At 41.2% G+C, this 24,473-nt stretch overlaps 1 protein-coding gene across 1 annotated transcript; it reads right to left on the reverse strand.

Annotated features, from left to right (window-relative positions):
* Positions 1–2,054: 2,054 nt before the first annotated feature.
* Positions 2,055–13,985, reverse strand: kcnj5 (potassium inwardly rectifying channel subfamily J member 5). The gene is made up of 3 exons (XM_076100281.1): positions 13,902–13,985; positions 10,826–11,699; positions 2,055–2,443 (listed from the first exon to the last, which is right to left on the reverse strand). Exons 1-3 carry the CDS (start codon positions 13,962–13,964, stop codon positions 2,055–2,057), a joined length of 1,326 nt encoding a protein of 441 aa, XP_075956396.1. The 5' UTR covers positions 13,965–13,985.
* Positions 13,986–24,473: the final 10,488 nt, after the last annotated feature.

A 24,473-nucleotide genomic window follows, 5' to 3' on the forward strand; every position in this document is an offset into this window, starting at 1 on the left:
GCTGATACAGTGCAGCGTCACACGTGGTAAATGAAACTCTCCAATCCTCAGTTGCAAAGTTATGTGCGAAATAATTACACACTCACACACTCTCATGCAACCGCTCATGCATGCACACATTATCTAACAGGAACATGTTGTTCTTTCGACCATATTATGTTTATTCCCATGAGAACACACAGACAACAGATGACATTCCAGCAACGAAAGATGATCTCTCGCTAATGGCAAACGTATCGTTTAAATGGAATACATAGTAAGATGCTGAAATGTCACATTGAAAACAAATACATTGATTGCACAAGCATCTGTAAAAAAAATCAAAATAAACAGAGTAACATAGAATTAGAGAGGAGGAGATTTTAAAGTATCAGGAATTTATCTTTTCGACAAATGATAATTGAATATTAATACATTATCTGATAATATATTGTAGAAATCTCATAATTTGCATGCCTAGAAAATACCCTGTGTTTCTTACTGTATGAAACTTAATCAGCAATGGGACGCATAGGGGTTGATTCATGCATGCAAGCTCTGACACGTGTCCTTTCAAAGAAAGGTTAAAAACTACTGTAAAACAGTAGTCACAATGGCCACAAAGCAAAAGACCCAGTGGTGGTTTGTGGAACAGGGCCAAAGAGCAAACTGAACCAAGTGGACAAAGAAGAATTAAAATAAGGTGAACACTATAGACGAAGTTCAGAGGAAATAACTACGAGGAAGGCAAATAGGCAAATATTGTGGGTGATGAGCTTGCCATCTACTAAACTTGTTGGATTTGACAGAAAACCTGCTTCTATCTTCAGTAGACTTAACTTTCATGTTGCTGAAAAACATCGTGGTTGGATATCTTTTCAATATTTAAAACAAAAAGAAAACAAACATAGGATACAATGGACGTTTCATTTTGCTTGTGGAGTATTTGAAATATTCATGTGTGTACTGTATAGAAATAAAGAACATTTCAAATAAATCGTTATATATAAATATTTGAATGTCACTTTTAAGTAGGACTGACATGCATCAGCCAGGGTCAGGTCAGTGTGTCACCTCGTGGGAAATTGTGCTTTCTGTCCCTAGAAAAGGGCTTGTAATTAATGTTTTAGTTGATGCAGCGGGAAGGGGAATTAAATCTTTAATCAGTCAAAAAGTTTTCAAAATAATCAGTCAGTGGCATATACAGCTTTTTACCAGCAATTGCCTTGTTCTTATTGTTCATTTCAAATCCCTGAAAATGACTGAAATGAGGTACTAGCTGGTTTCTTTTGGGTCAAGGCTCCCAGTATGCTGGGGAGACACACAATGAGGGTATTTACGACAGCACAACCATGAAGAAAGTGTGAACAAATACATTTGGATAGTAGTTGCTGATACACATTGCCTTTCTTAGAACACATTTCCATTATTTTTTCTCGCCTTTGCGAACTAGAAGCTTTATGCATTTCCTCCTTGGTGAATTGAGTTTCTGACAAAGAATAATAACAACACTGCCAGAAAAAGGAAATATTAATCTCCCACATAAAGAAAATAAAACAAAAAACATCAATAACAAGGTTGATTTAATCACTGAATTATCACTCAAAAGCTGCTGTCAGACACGTTAGCTGTGTTATGAGAGTGATTCTGTTCAAATGAAGCTGAATCAACACACTCTTAAATGAGAATACTGGGGTATCCATAATACGCCCATGGTACTCTGTCATGGCTACCAGTTTCAGCTCAAGTTTACGTTATACAACTTACAGCTGTTACAGCAGTAAGTGGTTGTTACGATTATAAAAAGACAATCCGACCACCAACCTTTTAGTGTAGATATAGATACTGTACGTGTGTCAGTGTATGCGTACTTACGTGTCTACAAAACCAATCTATACTATAGATTGAGACTCTAGTAGAGGAGTATTGCATGAGTCGGGGGCTGGAGACGGAGTTCTGGTATCTCCGAGCATTGCAATGGAACAAGCTGGCCGTTGACTAAATGAAGCATTATATTGTCCTGTCCTCATGTCCAGTCTCTCCTGGGGTTTTAGCTGATGTGGCCGCCAATCACATCAGTCAGGCAGTCCGTCAGCAACGGGCGGATCCTCCAAAGCAGCAGCTGAGCCATTGGTCTCTCCTCTGTCACCCCCTGAATCTCTCTCCTCCTTGTCCTCATCTGGGCTGAGTGGGTCCCGTTCGGACAGGCGGTTTAGGGCGTCAAAAGTACTATGCGTTTTGGGGTCAGGGCTAAGGAGCGAAAGCTGAGGCAATAGTGGCCCATCCCGAAGCTTAGCAGCTAGCTCCTTGGCGCTGCAGGTGGGGGTGTTGGTCTCGTAGATCTCATGGAAGTTGTTGTAGTCGACCTCGTAGAAGCCCTTCTCCAGGGAGAGAACCGGTGTGAAGCGGTAGCCCCAAAGCACCTCTGTGTCCAGGTAGGAACTCCGTGCCTGACATGTCATCCCTGTCACAGGTATGAATAGGTGTATGTGTCCACATGCACACACATGCACACAATCAGGTAAACAAACACACACACACACACACACACACACAGATGGAAAGACATGTAGGGAGAAAGAGAGAGAGAATCTGCAAATTAGTCATGGTTATACAAGAACTGTAAAAACTGTGAAAGGGCCAAGACCTGCACAGTGTTGCCGTCATGGTTGTGAATACCATAATGTGTGAAACACCAGGTATCTAATAGTAGAAGGTGTGAGCTGTTTGGTTCATAAATGACATGTCAAATTTTCACACAACGTTAAAAAAAGTGTCAATAATATTTTCGGAGGTGTCTTTCAAGTCAGTAAAACAAATTTGTATTCCAGAGTTAAAAGTTAAAAGACTTGGCTTTTTGAAAAGTCAATGCTAAAGGCCCAACTTCCCTGTACTGTTATTAATTACATCTGTGTTTTTCCGGCAGTGAAAAATATGGAGCAAGAAAAGCTGAGCTGCAGAAAGTTAGCCATGCAGCTAATGGCTTATTGTGAAACAAACATTAAGAAATAAATACTGAATAGGTATTACAAAACACACAATAAGTCACAGATGTAATAGCCCAGTGTTACTGTAAGGTATGAACAGGATTTAGTGGTAACAATATACACCCTCATTAGCGGCGAGCAAGCTAGCCACTATCATCTCTCTTGTGTATTCAACATTAGCATAAATAAGAAAAATGTGCTCACTGCTACTTAAGGCTAAAACAAATGCCCACCTGAATAGTAAAGAAAGGAGAGAGGTAGTGAAGGTTACCATTACCAAATTTCAGTTATATTAAATATTTTTTCTCAAATTTTTTATCCTTATTCTGATTACAATCCTTTCGTAATGTTCTTAATTTATGTCACATAACGTAGGCAACGTAAATTACTGGTTATGTCATTTTAACCCAAACCAGAACCTAAACAAATAGTTGTGTTGGCTAAACCTAAGTGACACCAAGGGGTCCTGACCCAGCTTTCATATGTGACAATTCGGGAATGAGAAAGAGTCTTTAGGCCTTTTCAGATTTCCTTTTTTTCAGATTTCTTTCCCTTTTTTCCAGCAGTAGCTAGCTTTGTCAGTTAGCCAATGCAAAACTTAGCTTGTTGTAGCAGCCCTGAAGGACTGTTAAGCTGACGGCAAGTCGGCTTGTGTCACAAGCAGGCACTGTCCTTCCCACTCTCACCGAGAAACTTCATTTCAACTTTGAAATGTTCAGCTTCATAAGGAGACATATGATTCTTATTTTCCATTCTTGTGTTTGACTTATTGGTCTAACAGTTATTACAGGGATCCCAAGCGAACCCCGCAACACATTCACACAGTCACTCTTTAAGCCTGCAGGGGGTGAGAAGGATAGATTTTGGGTGGAGTATTGCTTTAAACTGGAAACATCTGCCTCCCCATAGATGCTTTGCTCGCCCAGCTGTTGAGTTACATAATGTTCTATCTGTAAATGCATAACATCACCAATAACATCAAGCATGTGTTCTAAAATAGATGTAGATGCCAAATTGATATTTTGTCGAATGACACGGTGGAAGGCGAGGCTTTTGCACCTTTTCATCAGCATTCCCTCCGGATATGAGCGGCCTAGTTTCCACATTTAACTTGTGAAATGTTTGTTATTTCTGTGACTGGATCATCAAAGACAATACAATGTCTTTCAGTCACTATGAAGGATTCTCTATAGTGTTTGTTAAGGGTGTTGGAATATTGTTTGATGTGTTGGTTTTAAATTCTTAGTTTAGCTAATACCTGGGATTCCAAATACATAACGTTGTGGTGTGAAGATCTATTAGTATCTTGTCCTATTAGCATTTCATTTTATTAAGGTTTTGTCACAATTCAAGAGTTCAGGGGCTTTTGACTTATACTTCTTGATGTCATATAAACAGGATGATTGAGACTCTCTACAGCCACTGCTACAGTATTTGGCTGATGCATTGGTATTGTGTTGATTTTTGTGATTTGAAAACAAAACAATATTAGATAGTAGTCACTTCTTGAGGGATTAGATCATTCACAAATTCACAAATACAAAATCAAAATGTACCACGCCACACGCGCACAAACATTTTTCACATACAGCTATTAGAATACTACAGACTAATAGTATTTGAAGACGTACTTTCCATTTTTCAATACCAACAGTAACACAGTATGTATGGTAATGTGTTCCGCTTCCCTGTGCTGCTAAGCTCTTGGCTCCAAAGGAGTGAATTGGCTCTTCCCTCTTGCATCTTTTATAAAAAATAACTGTTTTTATGTTAAAAAAGTTGGTTGAAAAAGTGTGCTGCTGGGTGCACTGTGCGTAGGAGACAATTGTGCTGTGATGTGTTCATGTGCTTCAAGACTTGAGAGATCGCAGATGAGCACCAGCCATTTAAATAAAAAAACATTTGAATAATTATTAATAATTATTCTTTTCACGACAACCAGGTTTACTACACATCTTCACACGAGCACATGAACACAACACACTGCCATGCAGACACATGTCCTGTATTTGTTTCACATTATTTAGACTCTGGAAATACAACTCAACTAACCGTGGTTCTCCACCAGACCAACAGCGGCAAAGCAACAAAAATGAAGCAATCAAGGGTGTGAGTTTAGTAGCTTCTTGCTTTGCAAAAACTGTATTTCCACAGCATGTAACACACACACACACACACACACACACACACACACACACACACACACACACACACACACACACACACACACACACAGCTTAGCACAGTGGTTCCTGAACCTTTTCTACAGGGCTCCTCTTTTGTGGATATGAATATGTTCTAGGCCCAGCCCGGGCCGGAGCTAAGCGTTAGCGTCACCTCAGCAATCAGAGCGGCCAAAACACTTTTCAACTTAAAATAGCAAACAGGATAAAGCATGCAAGAGCACATGGTCTTTGAATATGAATGATGTGTGAGTGAGGAAGAGGAAACAATGAAGTCACCACTCTGTTACCAACACATCTTTCTCACAACAGACATTGAGGTGTATTTAATAACTCCATAACGGTTGCTTTCCATTTATGCTGGCTTACTGGCACACCAAAATGAAAATTATTAGTCACACGTTTGCTTGAATGTCAGAATGTCATTGCAGGACATCCCACCAGCATCCACCTGTAGACTTTCCCTGGGTGAAAGGTTTTATCGCCACTCCCCAGTCTGTGCTGTGTTTAGGTTGACTTATCCAGGTCAGACAAGGTCAGAGCCTACATGTCAAATATAATTCATGTCTGCCGTGAAAAACACCTAGAACACCTCTAGCCTATAACATATCACCATTCAATTGTGAAAAAAGGTTAAATCTGGTTACAACTCCAAGGACAATGTGGAATGCAAATTATGAATCCTTACACAAACAGCTACCAAAAAAACAGCAAAATGAACAAAACTACAGCGGTGACACGTAGTGCCTGGAGGTGTCAAAATTGCAAAGGATATTATCATATATATATATGTATGTACAGTATATGCTTGAACTGCAGGTCCAGAACTAGGGGATTGAAACTCATGGAAATGTGGCTCTCCAACTATGACATTGGCTGGGCCTGGTTTTAATCACTCTGCATCAATAACAACAGTGTGTTCCTTTTAAAATAAATATATATTGGTAACAGATTATCAGCAGTTACAGTGTATCTGTATATTTTCATATTAACATGATGGCATAAACCAGGCATTATTTAATATATAAATAATTTGCAAGAAAATAGGGGACAAAGCAACAATAAATCTGCTGTCTTCAGAGACACTTCAGTAATGAAAACAAGGTTTGTTGTCGGCAACACCAACGCACATGACTGGGCCTCCGGCACAGCAGAACAAGTACCAGAAACGTAACAATAAACTGCAGCATAATCTTGTGTTTGAAACTGTAAGTTAACTAACTTCATAGAAGAAGTCTCCAACAAAGACAAGATATGGGAAATAAATTGGCAGGGTGCATAAACATCTTGGGTCTAGGGATCCCTCGGCTATTTGTAGACAGCTATAATAACACAGAATGCAGTTTAGTTGCTGATGATTTTCCATCTAATAAATGCCTTACCACTTAAAATATTTACACAAGGGATGGTGGCTGATGATAAAACTAAATTTCTTATGATAGCATATACAGAGCCACTGGGCACCAAACTGCACTTTACCATTATTTGATATTCTTGTATTTGTACTATGAAATAAAATGTTTAGATGGATTGGTAAATTAAATCTGTGTAAAATTAAAAATATGTTTTGCTTTCTGTAAAAGATAAAATTTGCATGTAACTTTTAAAATCACATGCACCAACACTTTTTTTTTACCTGCACCCAAATATTTTTTTACTGCACCATTTGGTGTATTTGTAGTTCTTTGTCTGCAATTCTGCCACAACCATATGCAACCAAAATAAGTCCAATAATGACTGCAGCATTTTTATTTTTGTTTTACCGTTACAATTACTTTTAGAGTTTTTTTCCTGGTCAAAGTCGAGGTCATCCTGAACAGACCTTCATTGACAATTTCAGCAAACCAAGAGTTTTTGAGAGTTTAAACATTATTAACATTATAATGTAAATTGAGCTAACTTTCCCTTTAATGTTATCCAAAACTGTGCTGTAAAATAACATCACGTCAATATTCAATTTGAACAGGAAACCATTGACAATTTCAGCAAACCTATTAAGGATGTGTTTTTATTACACTATAAATGAGTGGAAATTGCCAATAAATTACAATTCAATTTCAGCAAACTTTCCTTGGAATTTTCAAAAAAAACTACCAGAAGGAAAATATTTATTCACTTCAAAATAGGGTTGGTAATCTTATTCAAAAACATTTGGGATTTTTATGTTTAAATTCTCATTAAATCCTGACAGCAATCAATGAATCAATTGCTCTGGGAAACTCTCTGCAAAATGTTACAATTAGACGAGCTACCTATCTGCGTGTATTCTGCCTTGCTCGTCTTGTACAAACTGCTAGCTTGACAGAATACTAACAATAGCTATGTTCGCTGTTTACATTTATAATGACAATTTTGGGGGAGTCGCTTTGGAAGAAGGACTTAAGTTAGCATTTTTGCACTTCTGTTCCCTCGTATCAAAGTCAAAGGTTTTTGGTTAGATGGCTGAAATAAAGTTTACGTTTAAGAGTTAAGTTTTAATGTTTTGTTCCACGACATTAAATATGTCAGCATGTTACCCCTCTTGTGAAATTTGAAGCTTTTACCTGTCTTAGAAAATAATGCAAACAAATGGCTATATGATACTACAAAACATCATCACGCTGACAAGTCCTTCTTTACAACCTTGTGCATATTCCTGCTCATGCGACCGTGGTGTAGTTCGTTTCCAGCCTCACATTAGATTTTACTTCTGCAGAGTGCATTCAAAAAAATGATCATCACTTGTCTTGCTGAACAAAACAAAACATTTGTTTGCCACAGCGCTTCTGCAATTATCCAAAATCCCATTGGCTTTTTGTCGGGGGAACCATTGCGAAGATCATTCACGGGTTGGCCTAAAAAATGACTCCTACCTGCAGCACTCTATTGGTTGTGTATTTCAATCACCTTTCTCCTCCCTTTCCTCTATCTTCGTGTTAAGGACACCATCGCTGCATCCTTTGCATTGACGACTGTGATTGGTTTACAGAAATACAACGAAGCCAGATCGTTTTATACCTATGGAGGAATGATAATGTGTGAAGCCAGATCTTTCTTTAGTGCTGACACAGCGCTGAGGAGATAGGTCTGGCTATGCAAGACTAGGTTGCTTTTGATATTCGGAAAAATAAACATGCTTGTACATCTAGTTTCATGATAAATTATAACTATTATGAATATGAGATCTGATTGCATATTTTTATAGTGTTGTAACATTTTGTATCTGCTCTGCATTCATCAACTGAGGGAATGTTATTGAGTGTATTGTAGGTTGTCCGTATTTATATATTTTCATTAGAGCAGTTACACTGTGTTATCAAGTAGGATGGCAGAATGTTTTTTAGCAAGTCATCCTTTTGTTTTCATTTTTATTCCAAAATGCTGTGGGAGTGCCCGGGAAACAAATGCTGTTAGCGATTTCCAGACCCTGACTCACAATTCTGCTTGAAACCACAGATGTGTCGGAGAAAACAAGCGATGGCCGGCCATTAAAGAGAAAATGATGCCATTTCTCCACCCACTTATCTGTCACTTCCAAACTCAAGCATCCACCTTGTGATTTGGTAAATATTTTTGTTTAATAGTGAGTTTTTACTCCAGGGTATGTGAAGCATGAGCAATTCATGGACATCATGAGATGCTGGTATTAATCTTTCTCCGTTTGATTGAGTTTATGAAATAATTACTTGCTTCATATGACCCATAAATGTTTATTCTCCAACTTCAAAAAAAAAATAGTAAATGAGGTTTGTACTGGATCTCTCCCCTGGCATTACTCCTGGAGATTTAACAATATTAATATTCTTTCCTGTTGAATCAGATAAAGGAAATATGTTTTGCATACCACAGCATTGGCCACCCATTCATTGCTACATGGACAGCAAATGTATCACTTTTAAAATAAGATGTGGGGGTGCTAACTCAGGCATACATTTGAATGTTTGTAACCTTAGGACCTTCATACCATAATTAAAAAGACACGATTATTATCAATGAAAAGTACTTATTACAGGCTAATCTAACCCCACTGGTTCAGGGTCTTGTCTTTTTTGTTAGTACCATCCTGACTTCACCATGTGTGTCAAATGCAATCTATTATATACATACTTGTTAAAGCTGAAGACAAAATTAGAACACTAATATTATTATGGCAAAAGCTATGAAAAGGGTTAAGAAATACTTTCCATTGAGCTATCCTACAATTTCAATGTGACCTGTTTAACAAATCTCATTGAGGTTAACAGGGGAAGGAAGTAGGGGAGGGCTACTGGATGGTCAGATTGGTCTGGTGAATAGCGGTCAAGGACGGTGACGACATAGCCCTCGCATGATGCAATGGTCTCTGCCGGTGAAGCGAAAGGTGATTTAATGCCTGAGTCAAGTATCTGCCAGCATGAGCAGAAAGCATGATGACTACTGGTGCTTTGGAGGAAGTAAAAAAAATAAAAAATCCAAAATGAAATAGAGCAGAAATGTTGAGATGCATGCAAAGCCATGCCTGCTCGCACTAGAGAGCTTGATGTTTTGTACGTTGTATGTTTTTAAAAAGACATTTGTGTCGACAAAATGCTCCTAATCAACCAGTGTGTCTCATTTACTGATGCGAGGTACTATAATAATATATAAAGTAAATTAGTAACATGTATAATGCAATGTATTTCAAATGAGTCGAATGTAATTCGTCTTTGTATAAAGGCAAATAACAATGCAACTTAGGCATATAAACAATACTTGATTTAGCTAATGCGCCACAAAAAACAGATTAGAACAGCATATTAACAGCAAGCTATATGGTCCATCATGCTGTAAATGTTTCTTTAAAAAATAAAAGATAAAACATTAGCTTTAAATATCGTACTTTGTGTCTTTGTAAAACAATCATCGTTGAGTTGAAGATGCTACATTTTCTCTTGTGGCCTTGAACACAGACTCATTCTGGGAAATAGGAGCTTTGTGGAACTTTACAGAAACACCGGGTCATGTCTGCCTCTTAAAATGTAACCAGCCTGGAGCACTTTTCAGGGCTGCTTGGCCTTTACCCAAAACACGGACCAGCAGTGTAGCTACACTTTACTCATTTTGAAATACACAATATCAAAGACATAACCTTGACGTAGCAACAGTGGAGATGCTGGCTGCAGTGAGTACAGAGGAACATTTGCAAGGCAGTTGGGACGTGATCAGCTTTCTGCCTCAGTTGAAGCAACAAATGATTTTAAAAATGTAGAGATCGTATGGTAATGAAGACAACAACTGCAGTTGAATGAGTAATGAAGGAAACAATTGCAACCTTCCTCCAAACATTTGTCAGCTGTTATGAAATTGTTGAAATATTAAGATCTCCATTACAACTTCAAGAGATTCATTAATATTATTTATGTCTCACTTAGAGAGTTTATTATCTATTGAGTTAGTCTCTCTGTCTTTCCACCCATGACCATTTTGTCTTTTGCAATCTGCAGCATTTACAGGTACTTACTACTGCCCCTCCTCTCTGTAAAGCCATTTATCTTTCCATGTAAACCTCTTCTCTCTTTCCATCCATTTGTCCATCTTCCCATACCTCCCACTCAGCACACTTCCTGCATCTACTATTTCATCGATCTCTGCCTCTCACTATTAGTCCACCCATCATCCATGTGTCCTCCCATTCCACCTTCCCCCCCTTCCCCTTATCATCCCCCCACTGCTTCATACCTGTGGCTTCGACCATGCCCTCAAGGATAACCACAATCTCGAACTCCTCCTTCTCCATTTGCGTCAGTGTCATCTCCCAGAAGGGGCTCCTCTCGTTGATCTCGTGAGAGATGATCAGGGGCGACACCAGGAAAAGCCGGTCATCTCCCGTGTCAAAGCCGATGTTGATGTCAGTCTGGTTGAGCGGGATGAACTCCCCCTCCTTGGTCTGCTGCGAGCGGATCAGCTTCGCTCGGATCGATGCCTCCACGATGTGAGAGTTCCTCAGGTCTCCCACCCGAAACATCAGGCACATCTTGTTGTCTCGCACCGATATGACAGCATTGTGCGAGAACATGAGGGTCTCGGCGCGGTTCTTTGGCTGTGAGATCTTGACAAACATGCAGCCCACCATCATGGCGTTAACAATGGAACCCAAGATGGCCTGCACCAAAAGCAGAATAATACCCTCGGGGCATTTTTCTGTGATTACACGATAACCGTACCCAATGGTGGTCTCTGTTTCAATGGAGAAGAGGAAGGCTGAGACAAAACTGTTGAGGTTCTCCACACAAGGGGTCCAGCCCTCCTCATCAGCATGCACCAGATCCCCACGGATTAGCGCTATCAGCCACCACAGAAAGCCAAAGAAAAGCCAGTTGACTATATAGACCAAGGTGAAAATGAAGAGACTAAGACGCCAGCGTAGGTCCACCAGCGTAGTGAACAAGTCACTGAGGTATCGGTAGGTCTCTTGCACGTTTCCATGATGAACGTTGCACTTGCCGTCCTTCTGCACATATCGTTGACGTGGCTTCTTCGCCGGGTCAGAAATCAGGTGGGTTCGCTCAGTCGAGATCTGAGCCTCCCGCAAGTGTTTAGGAAGCTTCTTCACCTGGAGGAAAGAGAAAGAGAAAGAGAGAAGCAATGGGAAGGAGGAGAATGAAAGAAAGCAAGCAAAGAAAGAAAGACGGAGAGAGAACAGTCACAATTTAAGTTTTTCTCCACATGAGTGTACTTTACTGGAGACACTTTCTTCTGATTTCTTTTCATTAATATTTTCTCAAAAGCTTTATTGAGTGTGTACAGGAGGATGTAGGTGTTAACTTTTTTAATGAGATTTTCTTTCAGCCTGCGCAAAAGCACACTGCTCTGTTCTTCTGGCATGAAGGCAAATACAATTACCAACCGTTATAAAGTCACTGCTCTGTGCTACTCCACAATGACATTGTAGGTGTCAGTGTATGCACACATATGGAGGGAGAAAGAGAGAGTAAGGACACAACAGGAACACAAGGACGCCCAGGTCTTTGTCTATGTTGGCCCAGCTCCAGCGAGGCGATCTGGCTCCACAGCTGTGCCCTGCCTCCCTCCCTGTCCCCTGTGTTCCCTCCCCTTGCACCCCATGGGACATTGGCAGGCTTGGATAGGAAAAGATCCTCCATCCTCCCCCAATAGCCCCTTATGGCATCCTCAAAAAGATTGGCATATGCCTTGGCACACATATTGCGCTTATCTGGAAACCAGCTTTCCTGCACTAGATGTAGGATTCTGATATTGTATGTTCTAGAATCTAGAACATTCAGGCTTATGAAAAACAAAGACTACCACACAGCCTGGCATTGTAGTCCTGCAGGGGGCAGTTGCTGGTCTTTGGAGACGTGCATATATACAGAGAGGACGACACACATGCTGGAGGACAAAGTTTCAGGGCACCTTTCAAACACACCAAGGACAGCACACTGACACTTTCCAATCTGAGTTGATAATTGAAATGCATTGTGTCGAGGCAAGAAAACAGCTCCCGTGCCCTCTGAATCTCTCGCTTCGAAGAGGACACCTGGGATCCATCTCTCTCTAGAGTCATGCTCACATCACCAGACAAGTTACGTCCTATTGTGGTTACAGTGACTGCTCCTCTGCTCTATCACATAGACGACCACTCTCCCAGTTCAGCTGGGGATGGACATCTAAGGTACTAGAATACCCTTTGGTGCATTTGATCGCAGGGCCTGGAAAATAAAATCTGTCAGACAGCTTTATTCAGGATGGTTTCTTGTTAATGACATGTGCTGTTTCACTGCAGTCCTGTGCACATGCACACCAGGTCCGGCCTGCATGTGCAGTATTGAGTTTTCAGATATTGATTTGAAGTGATCCCTGTTTAAGGAACGTTGTGACAAAGGAGAATTGAAAGACAATGCTCATTGAATGGCATCGCAATTAGTAGCTTGATGACAAGGCATTCACTAGATGTCAATGGGCTCCCTTTTTACCAACTGTGCTCAGGGATAGTGGATCAGCTATAGATTCAGAACACAGTCAGTCCACCATTTCTTAGAGTGACACTTTTCACTGACAACATCAGTTAATGTACACAATTGTTGTCTTTTAAATAGTTTTTAATCACTACTTCATTTTAAATGACAGCTAAAATAGGCCCATTCATTTCCACACTTTGGGGTTGGACTAATTTAGTGATGGATGAAGCTGTCACCAGGAATGTCACCTAATCTTTGGCCTTTGTAGTCAATACGGTCCGTGAGGGTGATGGTCGATAAACAAATTCATTAGTACTCTTTTCGTGGCAGGAGTAAATGGTGATTGGTTTCTCTCTTTGAGTCTTTGTGGCTGCGCTTGGGGAGACAGCATAAGTTCCAATCAGCTGGGGAATCAGGACCGATAACCAGTGCCACTCCACCATCCGTTAATGGGAGTGGGTGGGGTGTCTCTTCCTTATTTCTTTACCTCCACTGCCAAGCCAACTCAGCTATATATTTATGTGAACTAAAGAAACAGGTTATGTTACACTTTATGGAACTTGATCTATAACCTGTACTGTTTATTTAATCTATAAAGCAATCAACTAATCAATTAATGGGAAGCAATCAGTCTGGTTTCCTTTCTCACACACTTCGCTCTGTCCTCGTACTAATCATTCCCGTCTCTCTAGATCTTCTCCATCTCCTTTTTGTCCTCTGCTCGCTCTATGAGCCCCCATCAGCATGACGCCTCTCTCTCACATCGTCTGTCCCTGCTGTGAGGAAATCGTAGTGATCAGTGCAGTGTTTGACCAGTAGTGGATGTGAATCTTTACCTGTGCAGGTGTGACTCCTATCTCCATGTTGTGGTCCATGAGGATTCGAGAATCTCCTGCCATCCTCAGCTGAAGCTCAAAACCTGTAAGACATAAGGACGTGCGATAGTCAATTGAATTTCGGCTCTAAAACAAACATGGTCATTTTGTTAGACCCTTCAGCAGCACATTGAGCTTCAGTTGATTGATAACTAACATTATAATATACCCATACCACCGAGAGGAAAGATCAAAACTACAGTACCCTCAGAGCAGACATGTTTACAAGCATGATTCATTGGCCTTTCAACCCTCAACTATCTGAATTACTCATCCTCTTAGAAAAGTACATACATTACGGCTCACTAACAATGTTGTGTTGATGTATAGTGCAACTGCCTCAGGCATATCATTTCAATTGCTCCAATTTGTCAATATGTCAATATTCATTTCAAATTCCTTGTATGTTCAACATACCATGGCAATAAACGGTTCTGATTCTGATTCTGATTGTGATTTTGATATTTGCCAGCCGGTGTAATTAGTGATTCACATAACTCCATGGGGGCCGTTTGAACTTTAGGCTTTAAAATGTCAAATCTTAAACAAAATAAAATGTTTACATTTTTATTGGATGTATAATTTGTCTAAATAGTCTATGTGAAGGTTTGTTATACTGGTATATACTGTACAGGGAACTGGCTGGAAGCCCTTAATAGAAGATTCACAAAAAAATGTGTGCTGTTTGAGATCGTAGTCTTTTAATAAATATTGAAAATCATTAAAATCCCCACAATGCAAAAAAGCATGAACTTATGAATGATAATCATATGCAAGACAATTAAATCTGAAGATTAATGGCTGCTGGGGCTACAGCACAGCTCTCTCACAACAATAATGTTGAGGTCTGTGTTGATGGTATTTCCCTCAAAAACATTATCACAACTAAATTCACCCGTGTTAAGCATTCACAGCAAGTCAGGAAGTGCGCTTTCGTTGCCTAGAGCTAATCACAAATGGGACTGAGGATGTGATAACTTGCATACGGTACAAAAAAGTAGCACTTCCAGGAAGCAAAGAAAATAAATAATTTGTATTCTAGTCTACATACAGGTTTTGGGAGACAGGGTTGGTGTACTGATGAATACGGCACATGAACAACCATTAATGACCATTATGATCTCACAGAAATACGTGAAATAACCATGACCTCAGTGCACTACCACCACCATCATAGTTGGGCCTAAAATAACAACGTAAACTAAGGAAGAAACGTAAACACATCATGAACGTAACTTCACCATAACCCAACAACACTTTGGGATCAAACACTGGCCTCCCGGTTGAAAGTCTTGTGTTTGCGTCCACCTCCCATCCCAGCAGAATATGGAAAGTAGTCTTTCTCACTGTTTATAGTACGTCACTAGCCCTGAGTGTTTCATATTCGGATGAATGCATTTAAAGTGTGTCCACCACAACAAAGGATCCTAATTAACTTTCCATTGGCATTGTTTCCGTGGTGTCAATATGTATCCATACTGAAAGACCAAAAAAACTCGAACTAACCCTAAACCTAACCTAACACATGCATGTTAATACAGTAACTCATATTTGAAGTTCATCAGACTCAAATCTCACATATGATGAAAAACACATAACCAGAAAAGCCAGTTAATCCTGTTAATTAAGTGCACAGTAGGCCTACAACTATGATCAACCGTAAGAGAAAAATAACAGCCATTGTTGTGTATGTCCCCAATAAAACATATACAAATACAAAAAGAATATAGGATGATAAAATAGCAGCATTTTCACTGCTGGAAGACCTAAGTAAGGGATTAGCTGTTAACATCACATGGGAGATGATCCAGTGTCCACTGTCGGCTAATTTGCCAATACAATGAAGCAGGCTCAGCTGCAGTGTTTCTAACAGTGTCATTTTCCAAAAGAGAAGGCTCGTCATTGCCAGCATCGCCAGTTGCTTCGTCTAAATGTGCCCACATGCAGACACGCACACACACACACACACACACACATACACAACTCTCTATAAACACTCTGCTCTCACGCTGCTCTGCCACGGCCACACCAAAACTTCACATCAGAGGCATTACTTTCTTAATCAGCTGGGGACCGACAAATAAATACTTACTGTCAGAAAATTCAGTCTCCCCTTGTACTTTACATTCAATCGAATATAAAATGAGCGTACGTATTATATTTGTGGTTGTTTTTAGCTCCACTGGCGCGACGAGGTGATGTGCTGACATGTGATGTGATTTTAAAGAGTCTTTCTCTGCCCCCGAAACAGGTATTTTTAAACATCTGTTGTGAAGGGTCCAAAGTGACAGGAGAAGTAGGAAAGGAACACTTTGAATGTCTGCTGACTGATGTGGGATTTAATAACAGCCACTGCTGCAGTTAGAGAGGGGAGTGGGAGGTGTGAGTGTGTGGGTCGAACCTCAGATAAAGCCCTAATTTTAGCAGTAATCTTACAACACCTTTGGAGCCCCACAAAAGGCAATTAACTCATAGAGCCCCTGGGTGTCGTTTAGAAATCGACTACTTTTAATTTACCAAAAGAACAAGGGATACACAGTTCCTTGTAACCAGCCAAGCAAAATAACATGGGTAAATTACTTTTGCCACCGGTTCCTGACCTTAACAACATCTGACATTTCTCCGTCATCTGTCTTTGATGTTACTCTATTTGATCGCTGCCAAGCGAGGAGGGAATGCAAAGAAGTGAGAGGACCACGTCACAAATCAGATCCACACAGGAACGTAGTGTTGACATTGATGGTCCAAAGCAAAGGGCAGAGGGACGTGACAGGCATTTGAGCAGGGAAAAGACAGACAGACGGACAGCAGAGGCACGGGACACACACACACACACACACACACACACACACACACACACACACACACACACAAAGCTTCTGAAAAACCTTGCTGAATACATTAAAAGGGTTGCCATGTCTCACTTTCTGACTCATTTTAGGTTTCATGAATTAAACATGGCTCCCTGGAGATTTGTGAACTCCAGACCTGTGTGTATTTTCAGCTAGGCGGTGATTGCGGTGTCTGTTAGCTGCAGCAGACTCAACAAGCCCAAATGAGAGGTGTTGGAAACATGGACACCAGCCTGTTTTTTTATCTTAGCGCTTTAAGAGGGTAACAAGTATTTATCTTGTTACCGGGAGAGTGACAGAATGCTTTGGCTGAATTGCGTTTGTGTCCTGATAACAAGAGCACTCATCTGTTGTGCTTAAAGCCGAAGGGCACTAGTAAACCAGGGAACCTGCTTCCTAAGGGATATCTACAGGACATATATTTTCCTTATTTGCTGACGCTGCACGCAGTAAACAATAATCCGCACAGAGCACAGTCAAGTGTGTCTCTTTTCCTTCTAACCTGTGGCAAGCTCTATAATTTTCCCTAGGAACTGTATTGTACTGAATAGCACTTGCTTCATGATTACATTTTCTACATTTTGGGAACTTTAGAAACTTGTGTTGTCAGCTGTGTGTGTCGTTCTGAAAGTTAAGAACTGGCTTGGATCTGAGCCAAGAGAGGGATTTTATTAATACCAATCACCGCTCCAATGAAGCCCCTGCAACAGATTAATTACCTGAATTATAATTATCACTTGATCAACATAATTGTATAACAGTTTTATTCTGTGAATCACTTTTTTATTCCCATTTTATGGAGGCAATCAATTTAGTTTTTCTCGTCTGTGGAGGAACACTATTTGTTGCATAAAATCTGGACAGACATGCTTGTTTTGCAAATCCGGAACCCTGAGAATGCTGCCTCATGTCAGGAATAACAAAAATCTGCAATATTGTTTTTATATATGTCTAACATGCATTTCAGTAACCTTAGACCAGGCTCTGGCCTGACACTAGTGCTTATGTTTCCGCTGTTCCTCTTTTCGGTTCCTGTCAAAGCACCGCCTTTGGGCATGACAGGGTTAAAAATGACAGATGTTGCAAACTCAGCAGGATGCCTGAGTTTATATTACAAATTTGACTATTGGTGGGCACTCATCCATAGATTTTGAGGTTGAAGCTTGCAGTTTTCTGTTGGTTCATCAAATACAGCGCTGACACGGGAGAGACGGAGAAAAATAGGCAAAAAAGAACAAAAGCGGGAGAGGAAAAGAGGAAGGACAAAAAAAGACAAAGGTTGCAGCAGAGCAGAGCTTTTAAGAGTGTTGAAACAGCAACTATATTTTCTGAATCACTGCATCCGATTGATATCTACACTTGCACAGTCGTTCCAGCTTATCTGCTGTCTCTGCTCCTTAGCCACGGAAGCATTAGAACTTTTCTATTTCCTTGACTCCGTCACTCCTCCCCTTGAGTGAAAGCAAAGAGTCAGGGTTACCGGGCCTGTCGTGATTATGTTCTGGGCTAAGATCGGCCCATGAAATAACATGGCTTCATCCCTATCTCTGCTCACTTATGACACTTTGAGGTCATACATGTCAAATGACTAAAAACGTCCCCAGCTAGTTTGGCTCCAGGCCCGGTAAACACACACGCACACACGTACACACACACACACAACCTTCATACCACCACTCCCTCCCATTTTCCCATTATGCCCGATAGTGAGCTGAGTGTATCCAGTTGTGTCCTTCTCATGGATGACCTTCTCTGGAGTGACACTGCTGCACCGAGACGTTCGACTCACACTGGAGAAACAATTTCCCTAATGATATCTCTCTCTCTCTCTCTCTCTCTCTCTCTCTCTCTCTCTCTCATCTCTCTCTCTCTCTTGCTGTCCCGCATTCAGTCTCCTCCTTACAGTACATTTTGCACAACCTCTTTTAAAAAAAAGTAAAGTTGTTTAAGACAAGAATAGCTATTTTGTTGTCGCACGTTTCAAATCTGCCTTGTTACTCTACTAAAATTAGTTTTTTTCTTTTCTTTGACAGCTAAGATTTCACATTGCTGCTGAGTGGAGCTTGGATGGGATAAAAACCCAACACCTACCGGAGCCAAATAACACCCTCTTCAACCACGCTGGCCTGGTGAATGAGAGATGTGATGGAAAGAGACAGAGGGAGAGACATGAGATGTGTGAGGTTGGGTGGCTGGGCATGCTCCCCAACACCCTGTTTCTTCTTCCTATCAGGCATTTCTGTCAGGCTCTTGATGTGAATTACTGCCTTAGATCCCAGATTCTATGACACTTCTCTGTCTCAGAGGGCAACGATGAATAAAAGAACAAATTACAATGAGAGGGATGTATGTGGAGATGAGGATGACAACCGGTGCTCAGCATTAAATATACGATTTTACAATAATATTATAACAAACTAGTCTGCTAATTGATCCCCTTATGCAAATCATGTGGTTCATTAATCCTCTGCCTCACCTCACTGTAGAGGACAGGAGAGCAGAGGAGGATGACAGGATGTGAGGCCTTGAGCGGGGCGGGGCTGCGGGGCTGCGGAGCAAGGCAGCGCATGGCGAATGCTGCAGGAGCCAAAGGTCAAATGGTCTTGATTGCAATTCCAGACATGCTTCACTGTGTCCCCGTGCTTGTCCCTTGGAGGAGCTTCCTTCTTTATAGGCATCACATACCAAGACAGAGTGAAAGTATTGCAACCCCATAGAGCTGCACGGAGACACAAACTATGCTCAGTGCATTTTCTGACAAGGTGTGCTTTAGTCCTGAGATTAAACAGCCCATTCTCATCACCAAGGTGTCAGATACTGATGCTTTGTCACACCCCTCAGCGTCTGATACCGATGCAAAGGTCACCCTTTAGCATCAGTATGAGACAAACCTGGCTTTCAAGTAACTTTTCAAGTACTAGCCACGGGTGTGATAACGTAGTATAAAGACCAAAAAACCCTCACAGGACAAGGAGACCAGTGTTTGTGTTCCAGAGATTTGTTGAGATATTTACAGTGATGTTTGTGACGTGTTTTCCATACTTATATTCGATTTCTTTAAACTTATTTTAAGCTCAGCCATGATGTTTTTCATAAAACCAAGTAAAGTTGTTTTGTTGCCGAAACCTAAGCAAGTGTTTTTGTTTGAATTTACAATGTTAACCGCGTGTTAACCCTGACTGTGCCCTTGGCTACCCAGGGGGTTAGAAAGGAGCTCCGAGGGGTCTGATAACTTGTCAGTGTGTGACGACTTGGAATGAGAACACGTTGGCTTAAGACTCCCTTGCCGGCAGTAGATGATGGTGTGAATGAGTCTCATAGCTGTAGAAAAGTGAAGCAAGTTGGTGTTGAAAAAAGTGCTCAGTAACTATTTAATTAAAAAAAAAAAAAATCTTTAAAAGAAGGAGCATGTCAAATAAAAAAAAGCCCATGCTGTCACTTTACAGCCCCTATTAACCATCCTAGATTTCTCTCTTCTATCGGTGTTAGCGAGCTGCACACTTACAGGGATGTGCTTCCCCTGGGTGAACGATGCTCACGCTTCATAGATGCTTCATGTGGTGGAGACCTGAATGCGTTTGCTTCCTACATCTTAATGATGCTACAGTGATAAACAACAACACTTTTTTTCTCAAATGCTCAAAATGAAGTGTACGCATAACCTGAATGTTTTCCTTTTGCATTGCATGTGATGCTAAATTGTCCTTGCTCAATGTGAATAGGTGTGCACTGTGCATTTGGCAGAGCTGCCAGTGTGTCTGTTCATCAATGTAATTAAATCATATTCATGGACATTTGTTACTGGCCAATTACAGAGACTGTGGATGTCAGTTTTTAAATATTTTAAGAAACAAAAAAAACATCCAAATCACCCAGCAGGTATGACAGGTGATACTTAAAAGATCCACTGTATGAATACAGAGATCCTGTAACTCAATAACATATACTCTCATGTGATTAAGTTAAACTGGCCTGACCGGAATGCTTATCAGCTGGACACAAGACATCAATGCATTTCTGCCACAGTCTGCCATCGTCTGCCATGCTTAACAAAGGGGTCCTCATTAATAGCATGAGGGATCCTCCCTTATTAAAACAACTGGTTTAGCCCCACTGGCTAAGCCAGGAGCAGCAGACATTGGGAAATGTCCATTTCATTCCACATAACCCGCTGCTGACAGATATGAACATAATCCATTTCGAAGATTCTTGGGAGCCAGTTAACCTGGACATGGGATGTATAACTGGAATGCATTTCCACTGTTGTAATGTGTTATAGACCTTCTGGTTAGCACGTAGTTATGCTGAATAAATGAAATTCCTTCCAAACCACCTGAAAGGTATGAAGGAGCTGAAAAAAAGGCTAAGAGCAAGGTGACCTGAAACAAGCAGCCATTTTTCTTTTTCTTGTCTTGGTTTTTGCCAAAAAAAAAACCTTGCCCTTATCTCTTATCCAAGACGGGAGACTCTGAAGGTGTGTGCATGTGTATATACATTTTCATGTCTCTTTTTGTTTATATAGGAGGCGATCTCTGAAACATCTCTTTGCCAAACAGGAGGTGAAGGTTTGTTTTATGCCGCATGTAGACCAGAGCAACGGCCCCATGTTAACTGTTACAGCTTTATGTGTGACAGGGCCGTGGGAGAAATACGAGCATTGTGAAGTCATTGCCCAATCAGTGAGTGGGATGCACCATAAATCTGGAACAAAAACGTTGTAGGTGACTCTTTAAAATACAGTAGAGACGGGAGCTTGAATTTGCATCGGTAACAGATTTATGAGGCCATGAAGTGATTTTTCTTTTGGGGGATGACAAGATTCTGTATTAAATATTCTGCTGTTTATCTGTTCCATGCAAATACCAAGAGGACTGTATTCATATACAGCTCACACAGTGCAAAGGCTGTGGCTTTTAAATTATACACAAAGTTATTTTTCAAAGAGGGATGCATCCAAAGTAGAACTAAAGGAGAATATATATACAGTATATATGTAGTGTTGCATAAATTAGGCATCTTCACATAGGTCTATCAGCAGACCTACAAAAAGATACTGTATTTGTATGCAGTACTCTGACATGCAAACACATTTTTCAGGGCACTAAATACAAAAAAAAAAACATCACGCCTGACTAAGCTCTTGACACAAATGCACCGCTGCGGTATTACAGAGTGTGGATCTGCTTGAAGAACATAGCTCTCTCTACATCCCCTAGAGAAACGCAGTCTTGACTAAATAAACAGATCCAATTAATTATTCACAGTGTCTTGTCTTTTGAGACTTTCCTTAGATGCTGCGCAGCATTAGGTCTGCCCTCTGCCCTCTTTTGTCCACTTGTTAGTGAGATCAGGACACGGATAATAAACGAGCAGGAGGGGGAGCAAGGTACACAGCGCTGAGTTGCAGCTACAATGATGCGCTGATAATAAGGTCAAAAGAGCATCCATCAAAAAACATTACATCTCAGCGGTTCATTACAGTCATAAAAGCAGCAAATGGACAAGTTTTGCTGCAATGCCAGTAAAAATCTCTCTTTGAGACTGGGCTTTCCCTTTTGCTCCAATGGGTTCGCGATGAAAATGTACCATATTATGTAAAAATGTGGTTAATGACGAGAGCAGAGATGGCTTGCACTTATTTTTCCTCCACATCGAGCTGTAGAATAGATGTAAAAAATTGATGATTGAGTCCACTCGCTGCCTTGACGCTGTCTTGACATTCCCTGAAGAGACAATACCAGTGAGGGCAGGAGCGTTGTGGAAACTGCACTTGATTAATGTAGCTACTAAGCCCACCGCATTGTCATCAAAGTTTGACAGCAACAACTCTCCAGATGTGCGTCCTGCAGAGTGCGATGAACTGAGGAGAAAATAATCCTAATCCTCAGCAGAGTGTTTCAACGGTAATCAATATATATTATTTTCTCTCAATGCCTTCGGTGGAGCCGATAATATTCATGAAAACCCTGCCAACAGCCATCCCTACATCGCGTCCGTCGCTTTATCTCCTGCTTTTGTTGAAGGCACAGCAACGTGTAAGCACTGCAACATGCTGTGCTGCGTGTTTGTGGTATACGATGCCCCCTCCTCCACACACACGCACTTACAGTAACACACATAAAGATGCACAATGAGTCCAGGTTTGCTCCTTCTGCTGCTGGTGCTGCGCTTGTAAAACTCCTGCATTGCACTGAGAGAACTACAGCGCGGCACACGAGTAAACAGCAGGAGTGTTGACAGGCTTTTCTCTGCTTGCGTCAGAGAAATCCATTGCATTTTTGATTAGCCTGCCCCCGACACGATGGCAAGTAGATGCACGGCGATGATCTATATGTATCTCTGCAGTGACATAAGATGAATGAGGTGAGATGTGATGATAACGGCTGCAGCTGATGGAGGAGGGTAATCCAGCCACTTTCCCCATCATCACTTTCCTTTTCCTGCTCTCCTGCTCATGAAGTATCTGGCATTGTCTCACATCTTCTCGTGCTATCTGTCCTCATCTCCCTGTTTCCAGCTATCCGACTCTCATAGTTGTTGCTCTTCCTTCAAGTAATGCACACTTATTATTTTGCAAGCCACTCCAGATGGGATTCGTGGCTGTGCAATGAAACACATAATGCAATCACAGCATGCGATGCCATCCACAGACAAATCGAGAGGAGGCAGCTTTAACGTGGAGCTAAGGTTGAACCGTGCATCAGCGGCTTTAAAAAACCCTCCCATTTCCTCCTCCTCTGTTTTTCTCCATCAGCGGTGCACAAAGCTTACCTTCAGGTCTCTGCAGGAGTTGCTGGCAGGCTCCCTTCGAGGCATTTCACAGCTGTTCTTCTCCCCAGGACTGCGCACTCCTTTCCTGGCTTTGTTCAATCAACAACAGCCCTCCTGCCTCTCTCCTGCCACCCAGCTCCTTCTGCTCTTCACCGCTCTCTATCTACTCCTGTGTGAGAGGGGGGTCTGCCTGTGCATGTGTGTGTGTGCATCTGAGGGAAAGAGAGAGAGAGAGAGGGGGGGGGGGGGGGGCAGTCAGAGTGGGTGAGGGAAGAGATGGTAAGGATGTAAATGTGCGTGTGTGCTCTCTCTTCAATGCTCCTCTCTTCTCACTTCCACACAGAGATTGAACCTCTTGTCTCTCAGGATTTGTCCTTCATAAGAGAGGTTTTTTTATGCCTATTTGCACAGAGAATCAGCATATATGTGTGTGTGTGTGTGTGTGTGTGTGTGTGTGTGTGTGTGTGTGTGTGTGTGTGAGAGAGAATATATCCCTTTTCTCCGCTGCGAAGGCAATATTACATGTAGGCAAGATATGTGGAAAAAATGTCGAGTACAGTTGGGTAGAAAAAGCATGTGTGTGTGTGTGTGTGTGCATGTTGGGGGTGCAGACAGGGATTTGTGATAAAATGACTTATTCTAAAACTGCAGGTGAAAACAATGCTCTACCGGTTTGGGAAATATAAAGTGGAAGCAGATAAAAAAAAGTCCTTTGGAAAAAAAGCCACACAGAGCAAGATAAAGAATGAGCAAAAGAGGAAAATATCAAAGAAGTACGAGGAAAGCGTGAAAAGGACTAAAGGGGAGCAAGTACAAAGGAAAGGCAGTAAGGTCGAGATAACAGGGGGAAAGGGACGTTTTGACCCAGAATCTCTCCTCAGAAGTAATCTACAAATACGGTTGAGTGTCA

This window comes from Anarhichas minor, unplaced genomic scaffold (assembly GCF_050575085.1).
Source record: "Anarhichas minor isolate MPS153535 unplaced genomic scaffold, ASM5057508v1 ptg000026l, whole genome shotgun sequence".
Lineage (NCBI taxonomy): Eukaryota > Metazoa > Chordata > Actinopteri > Perciformes > Anarhichadidae > Anarhichas > Anarhichas minor.